General features: G+C 44.4%; 1 protein-coding gene across 4 annotated transcripts in view; it reads right to left on the bottom strand.

The window, feature by feature from the left end:
* Positions 1-12,726, bottom strand: part of CFAP61 (cilia and flagella associated protein 61) — a 97,056-nt gene that overhangs the window by 16,272 nt on the left and 68,058 nt on the right. For 3 of the 4 annotated variants that reach the window (XM_064415457.1, XM_064415458.1, XM_064415456.1), the window contains exon 25: positions 1,766-1,856. In XM_064415457.1, the coding sequence (XP_064271527.1) occupies positions 1,766-1,856 (91 nt within the window). Of the gene's footprint in view, positions 1-316; positions 1,500-1,765; positions 1,857-12,726 lie in introns of those variants that run through there. The other variant, XM_064415459.1, reaches the window with a different exon arrangement.

The following is a 12,726-nucleotide window of genomic DNA, read 5'->3' as shown; positions in this document are numbered from 1 at the left end:
AATGGCTTTTCTATGCAGTTAGAGCTTAGATTAGCAAATATTTCTGTGAATATTACCCCTATTGCAGGACAACTGATTTCCACTTTCTCTGGAAACTAAACCAGAAATATCTGACTTCTGTGCATTTGTGCCCACAGCTCTTAAACATCTCTTTCCCTCATTTTTAGCCTTCATTAGTAATTTTTCTGCATGCTGAAAAGAGCTAGAATATGAACATCAGGGAGGAAAAGACTCGGTCTCTTACTTCATACAGGAAATACAACCAGTCCTGAGGCATTTAAGGGATACTCCAAGAGCACATGGTACCTACTCTGGATCTGGGAATGTGCCCAGAAGGAACACCCAATGAAAACATAAATTGTGACATTTAGTAAATATAGTTAAAATCACTGTGGAAAAAAAAAAGTCCAAAATGCCAAATTTTCATTCAGATGCAGATACCATCACCACTATGTCCATAGTAATCCTGACTCACACAAAGCTGCTTCCAGGCCATGCAGGGAGACTCTCTGTGTCAAGACTGCTGCCACAAAGACAGGGTAAGGCAAGTGAGTCCTTCATTTGCAGGGCACAAACTCCCCTCTCTCAAGTTGTTCACACTTACAGCATGACAAGTTTGAACGATGGCAAGAAAAACCCTTCACATCAGGCCCCTCATTCTGCACAGACGTTAATTTTGTACTCTTTTACAGAGGCGTTCCAAGAGCACCCAAATTGAACTGCACCAAGGCCCTTTCTGGGTCAGGACAACAGGAGGCAAATAGCTTTGAGCCCTTTGGGGAGGAGGCAGGGCTGAGCACATGTGGCTGCAGCTGGGATGCAGCAGCATTGGGCCCTGGAGATAGGTGGTCCATGGGCTCCACTTCCTCCTGCCACCCTGCCTCCATTTACACTCAATTCCATTTGTTTTCCACAGAGTTAAAAACTCCGTGAGCACATGCTTAAAGCCCAGTGCCATCATCTGGAACTGCATGGGGTTAAACAAAGGCAGAGGCAGTGTGAGCAGGGACAGGGTGAACTGCTCCCAGGTACTGGGTTGGAAGCACCAAAATCAGACCACAAACTCTGTTTGGGATCAGCCAGAAGTTCCTCAGGAGGTGGGGAAGGCAGCTCTGGGGGCTGCCTGACACCTGCTGTTATTAGTTGTCCCCATGGAGCGCAGTGACTTTGGATTTTGGGCAGGCAGTTCCTGGCTGCTGAGGCTTTATGCCTCTGTTGTGGTGCTAGGGCCAAAGCTGTAAAACAGCATTAGCAAACATTTTAATTCTACCCTTATTCAGGAAATCCACTTATCACTGAAAAAGCCAGTTGCTTTCACCCTTTGGACTACAAAAGCCATTCCCTCCGGTTAGGTGTTGAAAAACCTACCCATAGACTCAGCTGAGAGAGGTGTAGGATGGCTCATAGCATATTCCTATTAGGGAACACTCCTAAACCCAAGGGGGATACATGGACAAGCCAGGCTCCAGATTCCACTGGGTACTTGTACAAAATTGCAGCTATAACGCAAAAATACAGTCATGGACAACAAAGCAAGTTCAAGTTCTACTGGCAGATTTGAGAATATACCCAAACAAGAAAAGTGAACACTGTGCTGTACATGGTGACCCCCCTCTGTGAGGTACACAGTCTGCTCTGGCTTCCCCGAAGAGAGAGGTAAACAGAAACATAAAGCTTCAGGATACAGATGGGAGCAGAAATCAAAGTGACCAACACCAACAAATTACCTAAATAATAAAATGCACTCGCCAGTCATTTTTCTTACCTGTTCTGACATCAGGGTTTGGCGCAGTTCCTTCTGCAGATCAATAAACCGATCGTGATAGATGGCCAAGGACCAAGGTTCCCTGAAGTAGCTGGGTAAAAAAGAAGAAATTTAGTTATCTTGTGAACCTCTCATTAACCACTAATAAAGTATTTACCTGCTTTTTTGCCTTTATAAATTACAGTTCTGGACCCATCATGATCGTTTGTTCATAAAATGCCTCCTTGTAACAGCATGGTCAATCAATTCTTTTAATGGATGTTCCTGATGTACAGCCAGCCTCAGTAATTACATTTAAAGTGGCTTAATTCAGAGCTGTGGCAAGACCCAGTGAAGAATCCTGATTTTATCAGAATTTAAAAGCCTGAAGACCTGTAAAGAACGGTGTCTCCATTATCTGTCCTCATTTGAGAAAAGCAGATTGCAGGATTAACTGAACTACTGCATAAACAAATTAAATTTGTGTAGACAATGACACAAATGTTGTTCATCATTAAGGTTTCTGGATTAATAAAAGCCAGAAAAACAGGCCACCACAGGGTTGCAATATGTTCTTTGCACTAGTGTGATGAAGCTAAATTGAACCGATTCTAGGAGGAAGCTCTTGTAACTTTTTCTTTCAGTGACAGCATTCACAGCAGCATTCTTCCATGAAAAAGGAGGAAAAGGATGGAGAGGGCACTGCTCCCTGTAGAACCTCACAGCTGTAAATATAACTGGGGGCAGCCAGATTACAAAGCTGTGATTTACTTCTCTCTGTAATGAAAGATAAATTTTACAGCTCGGGTGTAATTCTTGTTAATGCTCACAGCGGTCAGGAGGTGCCCCATGCTCATCTTCATAATGACCGAGCAGATGTCAGCAGGCTCACCCGGGAAGTTGAGAGAGGAGGATATTTATGTGGTTGCCACCAACACCCATGCCTTGGGAATGGCAGCAGGATCCTGGCACTGCCCTCTGGAGCACAGGAACCTTCTCAGCTGTGTGGACTTTAAGTGAGCACCTGCATAAGGCAACTTAAACATGCTACACACATTTAACGATCCTGAGATACCTGTCCACAGAGAACTAATGTGCAGTTTCCTCTCTGCAGATTTTACTTCCTCCATGTCAAAGGACAGGCTTTCCCCCTCCTGCCCTGAAAGACACCTCAGCTCTCCTTAAACCCATTAAAATGCTCTGTGCACCTGGCACAGCTTGGCTGGATGTCCACGTGCTTGGTCCCTCTCTGCCCCAGCACCCTCATTCCCCTCTGAGTGCCAGGCTGGCTGGGGCTGCCTCTCGGAATCTGCTTGGTCTGCAGCACAGCAGGGCGCTCTCTCTCCCACAGACCTTTTCAAAGTATAAATATTTATGGACACCATTCCAAGCATCTCATCCTTGCTGTAGCAAGTGCTGCCTAGCTCAGGAGTTACTGGGACTGACACTTGCATGCTCATTTGGATATGCAGGTTGGGATGAGCTCAGCTTTAAGGATCCTTGTTTCATAACTGCACACCCCAAAGGTGTGCAGAGAGCTGGAGAAAAACACAATATCCCCCAACATTTAAAATCTCTTAAATTTCATAAGGAAACCCCCACCCAACACAAACCTTTAACTCACTGTTGATAATAAACAGCAAAGAGAGAAAGGGAGGTGTTATACAAGAATACATTAAGGTAATTAAAGACTCTATTTTTACTGATATGCTGTGGTAAAAGCTATGTTCTGCTGGCCAAATGTTTTGTCAAGCTGGCATCTTAATTTAGACTATAATCCTGAGCAGATGATTTCCTCTCTCAATTGAGGTGCAACCTTCCCAACTGCTTTACCTCAGTTAAGGGGCTCACCTGCCTCACTGAGGTGTTGCACTTAATGCTCTTTATAAATGTTTCAGGGATGCTACATATTCCCACTATTGTCACCAGCTCCATCTATAACCACAACTTTACTGTTCTGGTCAATATCTACACATTTGGAGCTCAAAACCTGAAATGTGCCACTCAGTTTGGAATCTTTAATGCAAATAAAATGCCTGGTTTTGGGGACTAGAGAATGCCTTGTCCGTATTTTCTAGATAGACTGCCAGAAGGAGCTCCTATTAACCAACATTTACTCCCAGACTTCCTTCACTTCCCTTTACCTGAAGAACACCAATGGCCGTTTGGAGATTCAGCTCACACAAACAATTCATTTTCTTTGCCGGCTCTGTGCTTCCATCTATTTATCTTTTCAGTTTGAATCACCTTTCTCAGGGGGTACACGGTGTTTTTGACAGAGCAGCTCTACATATGGCTGCTAAAGGGAAGCTTAATAATGAAAAACCCCATTTGAAACCAACAAGTTGACTTTCTGAGGCTCATTCTGAATTTTATTACCACTTCAGCAGCAGTCCCTCAGGGCAAGCCGTGGAAGGCTTCAAAGTATAAAGCTCTTCAGTGTACGAGACGGAGCTGGCACACTCCCAACAGGGGCTCAGCGGCTCCTCCGCTATCACAAGGACGGCATCTGCCACATGTGTTTGCACCATTTAGTCTTTCATAACCTGCCAGAGTGATCAGGCTAAATATGTACAAGATGACAGTGTCTGCCAGGAACATAAGGGGTGTGCAAACTTGGTCACTTCCTAGCGGGGATCCCTGCTGGAAGCCTTTATGGCGATGACAGCGATTGCGGGAAGGCGTTTGTGACGGGTGGGATGGAAGGGGCTCCTGCACAAGACAATGAACAACATCCTTTGCGTTGCTAAGGAGCTGGTCTCACCTTTCATTGACAAACAACATTTCAAGTCTGTTCTGCCTCATTTGTGAGGTGTAGCCTACATTAGATGAGAGGCAAGGAGGAAGGAAATATTATGTGGTATCCTGTACAGAAGGCAAAGAATCCTTCCCTTTGCAAGAGACATAAACAAAATGGACAGAGCTGGGCACTGCTAACAAGCAAAAAATCAAGTGTACACATGGCCATCCATCCGAGAGTGCCTAGAGTCACTCTCCATTTCATTTGCAGGAACACACCTGTGGAAGATGGTTCTATGTCCTGGCATCAAGGACCCAATGCTGAGCTGCCACCTGAGTCAGGTATAGCACTGGCAGCAAGGTGTGAAGCCAGAAAAACTTTAAAACTGAATGAAAACCCTTCAGAATAACACCCTTGTTTTGTGCAAGGACAAAACAAAAAGGAAGTTATATAGATAAAAAAAGAGATGAGTCATTTCAGTTCTGTGGTACATCCCCTACCTGCAGGGGAGCTCATCCATGCCAACTACACCATGCTCTGGCCCAGGGTCTAGTTCCAGGGATCAATCCTGACCCCTGAGCTGGGCCTGCGCTCTGGTGCCTTCTTGCTGCAAGGGGGCTGGGATGAGAAGGGGGTTTTCCATTGCTCAAAGGGCAGGGGGCATCTTGTGATGGTGCCTTTGAAAAATCCCTCTGCAGACTGGAGTGTCAGCGATTACAGGTTTGGAGGATGATGTGTCCATGGCTCTTCTTATGCTTGCTACTCAGAGCTTGCATGGATGGAAACAACACACCCCAATCAGACTCCTTGCATCCCTCCTACCCCTGTTCTTCCACCAACAAACACACTCAAAGGAAGTTCCGAAACACTGACAGCCTCAGATGTGGGTTGAATCTGCAGCTCTCAATAAATGTCTCTAAGCAATCCTGGACACAGATCTCTTGAAATCCCATTTGTTTCTTCCCAAAGCCATCCACGAGTCATCAGTACTCTGTCCTTGATGCCATTAAGCCCAGTGGCCCTCTGGTGATGGCTGTGCCCTCAGCACCAGCACTGTGAGCACACACAGAGCAGCACTATGGCTTTTAGTACACAATACAAGCAGACTCACTGATCAACTTAACCTCCTGGTAATCTGTAAGGAGTGGAGAGTCTTCTTTCCTCTCTGTACCTTCCCAAGCTTTGTACAATGCAGGGAATTTTTAAGATAGACATTCACCTTCCTAGGTTGAAATTTTTTTCTAAGAAGAAATGTAATGCTTGAAATGCAAAATTCTCCAGGCTGTTCATCTGGAAGATACTCTGTCCCTTCTCAAATTCTCAGACTTCAGGACATACAAAGTCATTCTCCAGCACATGTGGATGGCTCTGGTGGTGCCTCTTAGTGAGTCTCAGGCTTGTGATGGCCCAAGCTGGGAGCCCAGCCAGGCAGAGAAAGGCTGCTGCTCACACGTCCCAGGAATACCCCAGGAGAACAAGCACTGAGGAGATTGAAGCATTCAGCTGACACGGGCTCAAGTGGAACACAATTACACCAGGAGTGCCTACACAGAGCAGGGACTTCCACTTCTCCGGAGTGGGAAGAGTAAAGTACTGTGGAGGGATGGGATGCAACACAATTTCAATTTTCAGGCCATCCTGAAAAATACTTCCCAACCACAGCTTGCAGATGAGCAAAAGTCTTTTCTCCAACACAAGCACACAAGATGGAACATCTCATCTTGCCAGGAAAATTCAAAATGTGTTGTTTTCAGAACAATATATGCATGTCTTTAAGACTCTTAATTACAAAGATACGGTAATACCAGCAAAAGATACAAAATGTTTCCTGATATTCCTTGGATAGTTGGACCAGGAATCATAGTGTCTTAATTTAAAGACAATATAAATAAATGCTCCACTGAGCATTTCCTGCATTCATATGACCAATAATTTCAAAAAACAGCTTGTTTACATAGGTAAAAAGCAAGACCAATTTGTGTCAAATCCCCTAGAGCACCACCTGAGAGCATTGTTCTTCAGCACAAAGGACATAACATATTCCCTGACCTGCAATTTCTTAATATTCACCTACAACTGCTGAACAGCAAATGCAAACCAAAAGCCTGTTTGTAGCAAAAAGGATCTTTACTTCCTTGCTCTGCAGTTCTGCTCCCTGAACACCTGCTTGTCCAGGTGTTTGAATATCTCCTGTTAAATTCAGTGATCCAGGACTCTCTTACTGCTCTCACCCAGTAATTAGTGAAACCAACAGCCTTAAGGACAACAAATCTGTGCATGGATCCACCGAGCAGGTTCACAAAGTAACAACAGTGCTCACAAATTCACAAGCTGACATTTCTTTTGTCCCTTTTGAGAAGCAAACCCTGGAGAGGAAGCCTGTGCTTTTTTACCTCTTCTCACAGAACCTGCAGTGTCTTGTCTTTAGAAGATGACTGGCTTAAAACTTGTGGTTTACAATTCCCTTTTAAACACTGCTGCAATGCCAAACCAGAGCAAAGAACAACTGCTCTTGCAATTCTTGTTCTGGAAAAATGGCCACTGACTCCAGACCTCGTTGAGGGTGACACTGCTTCTGCTGGCCCAGGCCCAGCCTCCCGGGGCTGCTGCAGGGACCCACTGACGTCAGGGGGTGACACTGCACCACTCACCAGCATCCTCCCTCCAAACATGCCGGTGATCCATCATGACTGATAAATCAGCTCTGCTGCAGTTTTAATATCCTGGAAATGTTACAGCACTGTACCCAGAGGCACCTTCAAAAAGCAGATCCTGGTATTGAGATAATGCAGCCCTTTCCTGTTCTCCTAAGTGGCCTCAGGAGAGACTCTCTGTTATTTCAGCACTGGTATTTGGTAGAGTTTAGACACCTTAGTAGATCACAGCAGTTATGGTGTACCAACTCTCACTGAACTGCTCTCTGAACTTTCTAACCTCTGTGCTCTTTAAAGCTGACACAGAAGCACTGCTGTCTGTGCTCTCTCTATGAGCACTTTGTGGCTGACCCTGAAATCAGGCTTACTGCATTTTTTTCACATCATGTTATTTCACACATTATGTATTATGGAAAATGATTTAAAGGAAATTAAACCCGAGGCACAAAACCATCAAACAGGCTGCGTGCAGGAGTATGATTGCTTTTCTGCAATTGTTTATGGGCTCAATCATTCATAATGGTTTGCATAATTACTAATATGAATCAGCAAGGTTTGGCTGCAAATTAATGTGGCAGGGTTCAGCTGACAAGCTTTAACTTACTAATTTGAATGTGGGGTTTCTTAGTAACATGGCTCTTCATTGGCAAGTTAGCTGCTCCTTTAAAACTACTTAATATCTGGAAATCTCCAGCCATTTGTATCGATTTGCTCTGTAAGTGCAGCTGCACCAGTGCACCGCGGGGTTAGCGGTTAATTCCGGGAGCGAAAAAGCCGTTAGTGCTTTGATTCCCTTCAACGTGTTCCTCTTCCCTCACCCTGTCTCTCTCTCTTCAGGAAAAGCATACACATTTCCCTCTAACTGGGCTGCAGAATGTACAGAGCAGCACTATCTCTCTCAGTCATGCTCACTACCTGTTACAGTTCCTTTCTGGTCTTTTTTAACCCTGCAGAGAAAACATCTCACCGTCTGCCCAATGAACAAAAGCCTACGGTGGAGTCCCTCAAATGTAATCCCAGTGTGCTAATGGTGTGGGATCCAGCAGATTCCAGATAGCAGCAGGGCACTCTAGTGTTCCCCTTAACAAACAACCACTCTTCATTTCAGAAAGCTTGGGTTAAAACCAGCTTTTCCATGTAGCATGCATTTCATGTTTAAATAATCACTGATTATCCAGCCTGTAAGTAATGAAATTCTCTCTACCGTTCAACAATAATGCTGAAAACATCAAATGTTCTTCTTGTCCTTAATGCATTTGTTATATTGTGAGCTTTATTAGCGTTGAGGCAATAAACAGTCCAGTGTGGTGTTTGTGCTTAACAGTCTCACTGAATGACACTGCTTAACAGATTACCTTCAGCCTAATGTTAACAGCACCAGGATGTGGGAGTTGAACTTCAGTGGAAAAACCTAAATGGTTACTTCAAAATAAGTGAATGCAGTTCATGCAGCTCAAAGTACTTTTGAGTATTTAGCTTGTACAGCTAATATGAAAATACAATGTGAAAATAAAAGATAGGGCTTGAAGAGGGCAGCCAAGGAAACATCTGGTGCTGTTATCCATGTTTACAGTTTCTGGGTGGATTTTCCAAAGCCTCTCAGGGAAAGGGAGCCTGACTCCCTTCACATATTCCTGCAGCATGTTTGGCAGCCTCATGTTCTGTGGCCTGTCAGTACCTGGTGCAGTTGCAGCTGTGCCACTTTGTGTGATTTTTTTTCAGGGTGCCCAGCTCCTGGACAGCAGCACACAGGCCTGCTGAGAACCACCTGGCTTGGATCTCCACAGATCCATGCATGCATCACCTGTTCCCATCCTCAGTGAAAACTGAATCCTACCTGCATTCTGGCACTGGGGAGAAATTTCTTTGTGAGTACAATGCACCTAAATCCCCTGTGCTTTCTGTCCTACACTCAAGTACTGCCATGAAACCCACTCTCCCAAGTCCTTCTTGCCAAAGAGCCCTGGTTATGTCTGTTGGGGGCTTCTCCCTACTCATGGTGCCCAAGATGTGCAGAGCAAGCAAATTGTCCAGTTTGACAAGTCCTGGAAACAAAGCTATTGAAACAAAAAATAACCACCAGGTTTTGAGCTCTAGCTGGGTGACCATGCCTGTGAGGTTTCTCTGCTCATCCCTCATTAAAGCATGCCCTGCCTTTGTGCACTGCTCCCCAGGCCTGACCCTGTGTCCCTACCTTGTGCTGCCCTTGCCTCAGTGCTGCTGAGTGCCACATGACTGAGACACAACCAGCATCTTCTGCAGGTCGTGGCTGACGAGTTCATTAATACACAATTACAAAATCCCAAGTAAAAGCCACTCACACCTCATTTGCAAAACAAGCTCTTTAGGTATTTTAGAAACTAGTGGGTCAGATTTTTATGCATTTATGTTAGATTTGATTTTCATTAATGCCAAATGAACCTTACATGAAGCACTTCTATCTCATATTAAAGGCATGATGCCAGTGAGCATTCGTTTGGTTGCTAAGTATCAGGAGACCCCTCTAATTATCTGTTTTGTACTTAAGATGCAGCAGAGGGAGATTCCACTGCTCTGTGGACATGTTCCATAACTTGGCAACTGCCTTGCAGCTGCCTTCAGCTCAGGAGGACACAAAAGGAATGCTGGTTGCATTCCTTCTCTGTGAAGTAGAGGACTGATGATCAGTAAATCTATAAACTTAAAAAGAAAAGAAAAAAAGCTTCAGACCTCCCTCTCCACTTTTCTCTTTAATCTGCTGCTAGGGCAATAATAATGGAAATAATCAGAAGGCCTTTCAGCAAGTGAGGGGGGCCAGGAGCTTGGAGTACAGCATGGTATCCCTTCAGGGCACACTACCAGAATTTGCTTTCTTTTTTCTTCAGGAGAAGACTCCCTGCAAGAAAGAGCCTTGCTCTTGGGGATACAAATTCTAGTTGACTTTTTGAGAGGCAGCCTTATGGGAAATGAATAACAATTGCAGAAAACTCCTTCCTGAAGTGGATTCCAAATCTAGTGAGTAATGCCATTCAACTCACAGGTGATGAGTATTTGGCTCTTATATTTTTTCCTACCCTGGCATAGAGGAACTGCACTGAGAGGCCCCTCTGCTCAGAAATGCACTGGCTGCAGGCCCAAGTGCAAGGAGAGCACCCACTGCATGGCACGGGGCAACTGGAAGGGAGGGCAATGTGTTCCCACTGCTTCATCTCCTCCGAGAGCCCAGGTACTGAGGCAGAGCAGTGACCAATCCTTCCTTTGACTGTGGGTCAAGTCCTGTAGCTTTTAAATCCTGCTGAACTCATACCCAAACCAATGGAGCTTTTCTCCAGAAAAAAGGAAATGTTTCTCTCATTATTCCCATTAGCTATGGCTCCAGGCACACAACCAGAAGGGATGACTTTGTCAAGTTTGCTGGATCTCAGCAGCCTGTTGTTAAAGCTAATTTGAGAGTGGCATTGGCACATTCTGGCCAGGAAATCCAGTACCATGGGGTTAACTTTCAGCTCTTACACTGAACGCAAATCAGTGAGGAAATTCACTGCTAGGTGCAGTCTCTAATTATTTAAAAGATAATTTGCATGCTACACAGAAATAAATTAGCTCCCAGGTGACAGCTGTTCCACTGTGTCCATTCCTGGAACGAGATGCCATGCTGGGAAATCTAAATGCAGACCAAAAGATTAAAACACTGCATTTTCTTGCCTTGTAGGAAGGCTCTTCCCAAAAGAGAGGCATAAAGAAGAGAGGAGGGGAACAGATATTTCCAACCATCAAGTTTACAAGCTGAACTAGCACACCACATTTTCACAGTCTCTATTTTCGTTTCACTAAGGGCATTTCACATCTTGCCAGTAGATCTGGATGCAAGTGTAACAGGTACTAGTTTAAAAGGAAGGACAGGAACTCAGTCCTAACATCAGGTTTGTGTTCATGTGGGATCCTTACAGACCACATGACCAAGGCCAAAACCAGTTGTTCTTTTATGGCACACATAGAAATCAGTGAATGCATTTTCCTGTTCTGTACCAAAAGCCAACTAGGCACCACTTTTTCTCTACATAAAAGTCTCAGGACAACTCACAAGAGATGCTAAACCATTTTTCATTGTGATGGTTTTCTAACAAACAGTCTTCTCATGGCTTGCTTTTAACAGTGTCTATTGCACACTGCATGCACATTTTATGTGACACTGTACTGTAGGGAGAGGTAGATATTTTGTAGGTGTGATATATTATGAGAGTACATTTTAGTGCCACCCTTCCTCTGTTGCTCCATGTCCTTCTGAAAGCAGCAAATTTCTTTGCCAGCTTGCTGTGTGCCAGGACTGCTCCATGGGGATGCCAGGCAGTTTACCTGTCACACCTGCTGGAGAATGCTCCCTCCTCACAGGACAGACATGTGTAACAGAACACCAAGCTGGGATGAGTGGGAGTGTCTCTGTGTGTGTGTGTTAAAGTGCCACAACAACCACATGAGCAAGGATTAAAGAGCAGCATATGTTCACTGCTGCAGAGCAACATATGGGATTTCATTCATATGACCAAAGAGCAAGAAGAGAAGGAACAAATCTATCTAAAGATAAGGTAGAAAGAAGATTGAAAATAACTGGAGGCAATAAATAATAAAAAAAAACCAACAGATAAGAAAAACCTGGCAACTGTAATTCAGGAATTCTGCCACAGGCTAATGAGAGGTAAGATAAAATAATGAGGCAAAAGGTCCCAAACAACATCACTGTCTAATGGCTGTAAAAGACAAGTCCAAAATTAGTTCATCATCACTAATTAAGGAGAGCTGAAGGGATGTGATGAGGCCCTGATACATGCTATCCCTCTGTGGAGCACACCAGTGGTCAAGGTCAGGAAAATACTACTACCTGTACTGCAGGCTGAAATCCCAAAGCAGGATGATTTATTCTTCCAGATGTTACTGCTGGTGTGAAATTTGCTGGTGCATCTAACAAATGCCCCTGACCACACCTCAGTGTGGCTCACAGAAAAGCTGAGCTCACAAGGTGTGTGCAGACTGTAATGCCCCAAAAGCACAAAAGCACTGTACCTTGCACAGCCTAAGGAGTTCTTCTAGTGCTCCAAATGTACCAGCAGCATGAGCCATGACAAGGAGAGGAAATCAACTGCTTAACCCATCTCTTGTGCACTTTTGTCACCCTCCTTCAGTTCCTCTTCCACACTCCCTGACAGTGTGATGTTCAGGTAAACTTCACGTCTGCTGTGCCCCGTTCCTCTCTTGTAAAACAATCCCAACATTTGCTATAAATTGTAATCAAGCCCTATTCACAAGCATCTTCTGGACCACAGTAGACCTTTCACAGCAAACTTACAAACTGTTATCTAAATAACAACATTTAATATGAAAAATTTGATACCATTTGTGCCTTTCTTCTAATCACTTGTAAATAGAAGAAAATCAAACCTGGAAGTGTTTCAGGCACCACTATCAGCTTTGTATCACAATGAAAACTGATCATTTGTTCCTGAGCCTGGCTTTCTGTCTCTACCCAGCTGATGTAAGGCTGTACTTCACTACTCCATCTGTGACAGTTTATGTTCCAAAGCACCATTTGTGAGGGATTTCTTCAAATGAAA

This window comes from Passer domesticus, chromosome 3 (genome assembly GCF_036417665.1).
Source record: "Passer domesticus isolate bPasDom1 chromosome 3, bPasDom1.hap1, whole genome shotgun sequence".
Classification (NCBI taxonomy): Eukaryota; Metazoa; Chordata; class Aves; order Passeriformes; family Passeridae; genus Passer; species Passer domesticus.
Note: the sequence above shows the minus strand (reverse complement) of the source record. Positions and strands in the feature narration are given on the sequence as shown.